This window comes from Papio anubis, chromosome 5, assembly GCF_008728515.1.
Source record: "Papio anubis isolate 15944 chromosome 5, Panubis1.0, whole genome shotgun sequence".
Lineage (NCBI taxonomy): Eukaryota > Metazoa > Chordata > Mammalia > Primates > Cercopithecidae > Papio > Papio anubis.
Window position 1 is genome coordinate 101251072 of NC_044980.1, and position 6213 is coordinate 101257284.

At 49.7% G+C, this 6213-nt stretch overlaps 1 protein-coding gene across 9 annotated transcripts in view; it reads right to left on the bottom strand.

Moving 5' to 3' along the window:
- LOC116274940 (F-box/LRR-repeat protein 17-like) overlaps nucleotides 1-5334 on the bottom strand; it is an 87577-nt gene extending 82243 nt beyond the window's left edge. For all 9 annotated transcript variants that reach the window (XR_004183796.1, XM_031666381.1, XM_031666385.1 and 6 more), the window contains exon 1: nucleotides 3881-5334. Coding sequence is in view for 8 of the 9 variants with exons in the window: in XM_031666381.1 (XP_031522241.1) it covers nucleotides 3881-4879 (999 nt within the window). In the remaining variant the exon portion in view is untranslated. The remainder of the gene's footprint in view (nucleotides 1-3880) is intronic.
- Between the last annotated feature and the right edge of the window lie 879 nt (nucleotides 5335-6213).

Below are 6213 nucleotides of genomic sequence, written 5' to 3' on the forward strand. Positions count from 1 at the left end.
GCTGGAGTGAAGCGGCATGATCTCGGCTCACTGCAATCTCTACCTCGCAGGTTCAAGCTGAGATTACAGGTGTGAGCCACCACGCCTGGCCGCCAGTGCAGAATTGTATATTTCTAAGCCTTTTAGCATGTCTGGCCCTAAACTGTGGAATCTGTGTTCTGGGCAGTGTGACTACCTCTGTTCAGATTTTAATTCACATATATATATTTTAGCCTGGCTTTCTAGGGAGTCATCCTGTGTTTGAACAGCTTAGTTTTTAGCTATGAATATGCCAAAGATATGCTCAAACAGCTTGAGCCTGCTCTTCAATCTGTGTGTGGGTTAAGAAGGGCACATTCAAAGCTTAGAGAATTCTCATCTGCCTTGGCCCTTGCTTTCAGTTAGAAAACCTCAGGTCTCCCCTACACATGTGCATAGTTCCACAATATGCCAGGATATGTGGAGTGGTCATCCCTTTACGGTTCTCTCATTTCCAGGGTCTGCCTTTTAATGTCTTCCACTCACCCCAACTGGCACTACAACCTTAAAGGAGCAAATACATGGTTTTTCGTTCTTTTTCCCTACCAAGTTCAGTACATTTTATCGACAAAGGTTTTTATTCATTGCCCCAAATTGAATCAACTCGCTGGCAGCAAAGCTGCTGGTTTTCCAAACTACAGTTCTTGCCAAAAGTGCTGGGACAGGAGGTCACATTAGAAGCCTACATGAGAATGCTGTAGACTTGCACTATTCTTACCTGAAGCTCTAACAGTTTTCCTAAGAATAAATGTTTCTCCGTGTTTTTCTTTGCTTTTGGTTGATTTCCAGAGTTCAAATAGTTTTGGGCAATTTTGCCAGTTTTATACTTTTTTGTGTGTGGAAAGGATTCACCAAACTCTTCATGCAGCCACAGGTGAAAGTACATTTCTTGTGAATATTTTTATGCCCGTCCTCCTCATTTTATAAATGAGAAAATAAAAATTTAGGAGGCCTAGATCATATTTTTAAGGTTAAAGGACTATGCGGTCTTAAAGGGCTAATTTGTCAGTTAACAATCAACATGTAGGGCATGGTCACTGGAACCAAGTAGCATCTTGTCTGAAACATGCCTGACTTTAGCTGTTATCTTTTTTGTAAAAGTGGTATGGCTGTTATAAACCACAGGCCATTGACTAAATCCAGATTTGGTTTATCCAAGTGAAGAAATTTAAGATGTGGGTAATAAGCATAAAACAGGATATTTTGGCAAAGCTAAACAACTTTTTAAAGAAACTATTAAAATGCATTTTTCACTGCTTTAAAGCAGGTAATATTTATTAACCTACACAAAAGAAAAACATCCTTACTGATATTGAGCCAAAAATCAGTCTATGATGCAACACATCATTTAGTTTTTCTCCTCCGCCATTAAAAAAAAAAAAAAAGGCAAGTATGGTAGCTTTCCCAAAAAAAAATCCTTTAAATTCTTAAACATTCTCACATTTCTCTCCCAAATTCTACCGGCCTCGTTTGTTTTTTTTGTTTGTTTGTTTTTACAGCTATAGTAACTTCATAGCATAAAAAATAAAGCAAAAGCAATACAATTATAATAGCTATTGACTCACTACCAGGAGAAAAGGGTGTAATTTCTAAGAATGTTTTCCAATAGCGATGATGGACTTGTGCCTCTCTATGCAACAACCCTTCTAATATTAGAAAAGAAAAATGGTCATAGCTCCTTAAGTCTTCTCTGCTCCAAGTCAAACAACTCCAGTCCCTACCAGCAGAGCTAGAACTCTTTCACCACCACATGGCTCTACCATGGCTCAAACAGTAACTCCAGTCAGAATATGGACATTGCTTAGAAATATCTCTTCGTGGTGTGGCATATTCACCCTGAGTCTCAGAGCCCAGACTCCAAACACCTGATCATACATTCGTTCGTAAGTATTTACTGAGTGCTACTATATGCCAGGCACTGCACTTAAAGGAGAGAGAGCATTCAACAAGACTATGAATCCAGAGTCTCTGCACCCAAAAACTGGGGTTGGCAGACACTGAACAATCACTAATTCAATTCATCCCAGATAGTACAACTCACTTCGTGCTGAATACCACTAGGACCATCAGACTCAGACAGAGAATCTTTATTAGAGTTTTCTAATACAAGGAATGGAAATCTACATAACATGTCCAAATACACACAATAGGGCAAGTCCATGGTAATTCCCATATGTCCTTTAGACAAAGTTTTCAACAATCCTCAGGAAAAAATATGAAAAAGAACAATGCGGTATTAATAGAATAAGTTTATTTTATTCTATTAGAGTTTCTCTTTATTATGAGCCCATGTCCCCCTTTTTTTTTCTTGGCATTAAAATGTTTTTTACCTCATGAAATAATGGTTTAAGTAAAAAAGTAGAAGGTACCTGGCTTTGTTTTGGTTCATTTTGAAACAGTCTTATTTGCCAAATAAGAAGAGAGCAATCAAATTTCTATACCAAATATTTGTTGATATTTTATTTATCCATATCATCCAGTGATTTAAAGGACTCAAGAAAGTTCCCTTTGTCCTAAAATGCACCTCTGCACACAAAGAGTAGGGAATTACTCTTTCAACAAGTAGACCTCCATAAGAATTAGATCATTACATTTTGACACAAGGAAATGTAAGTTTTCCCACCTTCTTGCTGTATCATTCACAAGAACATTAATATCACAGTAAAAAAGACCCAAACACACAGTACTGTAAATATGCAAAAAGTCTAGTCACAGAAACTATATTGGTGACAATAACAATTGTAATTACTGACAGTTACTTCAGTAACGGTAAAAGTAGCCAAATTCTTATCAAGATTATTTATGGATAGTCTCTAGTATCATCCACAATGAAAATGGTTTATATTTATTAAGCTCCAGATAGGGTAGGGTGGGAGAAGACAGAAAAAGAGGAAAAAAGTTAATAACTTAAGAAAAACTCTATTATGTAACTAAAGTTTGTCACTAGCATTGACAAAACTGCAAAATATCCTTGATAGTTGAAAATGACACAAAGTTCATATAGGACACCTACCTGTACTCACCCATTTCCCAACAAAAAATACATCTGTGCTTACCTCTGGTAATCTGCATGCTTTTATGCAAAGGCTAAACTGTAGAAGGGCATTACAACATAGCATAAACAAAGGGGTTTTTAAGTCAGGTGGTCTTAAATTCCCTCATTCAAGACCTAGATCTGCCCTTTACTTTCTGTATGTGACCTTGCACAAGTCATTCGACCACTTCAAGCCCCACTAGACTCAGCTCCACAGGAGCAAAGGCCACTTCTGCCTGACTCACTACTGTAAACAGTGGCCCACAGCACGGAGAAATCAGTTTCTTCTAGTATAAAATAAAGATAGTAACAGTATTTATCTCGCAGCTTTAACTGGAGGAATAAATGGGATATTATATATATAAAGTTCTGGTGCAGTGCCTGATTATGGTAAATGCTCAATAATAACTGTTTGACATTAACTACCAGTCATCAAACATAAAAGTAATGTTTGAAGACCTTCAAATACTAATACGCAAAGCCTTTACCCACTAAGTATAAATTTCCCAATTTTTTTTTTTTCTTTTCCATAGAATACCTGCGAAGTTTCTAAACGACTGGGTTGGGATTCTAATAATAGCTGAACCCTGAATGGTGGGTTACAGAGTCAAGCTATTAAAAGACATTCAGTAGACTCCAAGTGCTCCTACTTCAAAAAATAGGTCATACGCAGAGGCCCCACTGGCTTCCCAGTCTCCCCTTCGGACGTCCCTAGACTGTCAGGGAACCCCCCTCCTCCGCGTTTAGGGGGAGGAGAGAGAAAGCCTCAGAGGCGGGGGCCGAGGGTGGGGGAAAGCAAACATCCCTGCGCCTCTCGCCCAGACCCACCTTGAGCAGGATGGACGGCGGCAGCTGGTTGATGTCTGGGGTTTCGGGGGACGGCTCCCTGTGACAGTCGCAGGGGTTTTCGGGGGGCTCCCGACAGTCCGCGTCGCCACATTCATGCTGCTGCTGGGCGGACGAGGGGGCGGTGCCCCCGGCTCGGACAGCGTCCCCGCCAGCTTCGGTAGGGGCACCTTCGGAGGTGGGAGAAGAGGGCGGGGGGCAGAGCGGCTGCGGGTGCTGCTCCGGGCCCTGGCAGCAGCCGGCGTCGGGGGGTCGGGGCGGCGAAGCGCCTCCCCCCGCAGGCCCTCCCCCACCACCACCGCCGCCGCCGCCGCCGCAGCCCCCGCCGCCGCAGCGGGGCTGCTTGCAGGGGGTGCAGGCTGGGACCCCGGCCCCCTTCCGCTTGCACACCATTTCGGGGGGCGTAAGGGGCTCGGCCGGCTGCGGTGTCGGCCCCCGGAAGAGCTGCACGGCAGCGGGCGGCCCCAGGAAGCGCACCGGCCCCAAGCTGGCCAGGAAGAGACTTCGGCCCTGCTGCTCCCAGGCGGCGGCCGCAGCCAGCCCCAACTCTTTGCAGCAGGAGGCGGGCGACGAAGCCGAGGCGGCAGCGGCTGCGGCGGCGGCGGCCGAGGATAGCAGGAAGCGGCGGGCGGCAGCGGCGCAGTCCTCGGCGGCCAGGGCCGCGTAGCGCCGCGCCAGGTGCTGGGAGGAGGAGGCGGCAGCGTAGGCCCCGTCCCGCGGCGGCGGCGGCGGCGAGAGCGGCGGCTCCTCCTCTGGGCCGGCGGGGGCGGGCGCGCCGGGACTGTGCACGATGAAGCAGAGCATGCAGGGCCCGCGGAAGAAGCAGTCCCGGCTCCGGGGTGCCGCCGGTTGAGGGGGCACCTTGGCTGGGGTCCGGCGGGGCAGCCTGAGGAGAGGGCGCCGGCGGCGGCACCAACTGCAACAGCGAGGCCTCTTCTGGCTCGGGCGGTTACGCGGCTCCTTCGAGAGAAGGTGGCCCATATAGAAGACCCCGAGGAGGGGGACCGGGACGGGAGGGAGGGAGACCCAGAGAGGCGGGCTCCTGGCAGCGGGGCAGGCCGCTCGCTGGCTCGGCCCCCGGCCCGCGGCGGGGTCGCCCTCCCTGCGCACACACACGCACACACGGGCACACACGCGACGGTGGGGGGTGGGCGTCAGCTGCGGGCCGCCGGAGTGCCCGACGGGGGCTACATGCTTTGCCCAGGGAAGCCGGGAGAACGATGGGCGCGAGCTTTGGGGACGCGAGGGAGTGAGCGAGCGAGCGAGCCTGCCGGCTAGGTGACCAGTCCGGGCCCGGCCAGCCGGCTCAGTCAGTCAGCGCGGCAGCGGGGGCAAGGCCGGGTCCCGCTTGGACCATTTTAACTGCGGATCTGCCGCCGGCGCGCGCGCCCGCGACTCTGCTCGGAGCCGCAGGAACGCGCGGCCCGTTCCGGCAGGGGGCGGAGCCAGTTGCGGTGGCGCGCTCGTGTCGGGGACGCCAGCGCCCGCTGCTCACCCGGAACGGCAGCCACACGGCACAACGGGAAGAAGCCGGCCGGCTAGGGTATGGAGCTCTGGGCTCGCGGGGTGCGGCGCGCGCCCCTCCCTCCAGCCGCCTAAGGTTTTTCCGAAGCTGCTGGGCGTGCGCCGCTTTCTAAGGCGGGAGGAGACACTTCCGAGCCAGCTGTGTGACATCCGTTTACACAGCCGCGCTGACGTCTCGAGGTGTAAGTTCAAGAGCTGCCATTGGCCGGTAGCCGCTCGGCTCTTCCCCTCATCTTCCACCCCCATCACCACCCCTGACTCGGAAACCCAGGCCACTTCGAAGCCGCGAGGCGGGTTCCGCCGGAAGGGCCGGCGTGGGCGCTGACCGCGCCTCGGGTGGAGTGGCAGATGCAGCCGGTGGGTGATACGCACCCAAGTCATGTGAGGAGTTGATTGGTTGTGCGGCATCACTGTTTACTCACTTTTGTTTTATTAATTGTTGCGTACTACTGCCTTTCCACAACTTTATTTCAGAGTGAAAGCATATATCAAATTACCTGTGCACGGTGGAAAGATAACAGCTTCCCCACCCAATGAGCCATCCAACACCCAGGCTACAAGCTGTAGATCACTTTATTGTCTGCACCCTCAGAATGCTGTCTAGCCGTCTGTTATATATTTTAAACATGACGGTGCAGTGCCTGCTGTATGACAAACCTTGGTGATTCGGATGAGAAAGAGGAAATAGCTGTGCAGGCAGTCCGTTAGAAGGTTTGACTATATCGAGGCTAGAGAGCTAGGGCAGCTACTAGAGCGGCACCTGGTCTGGAGAAGTTAGCTTTCACAAGCGA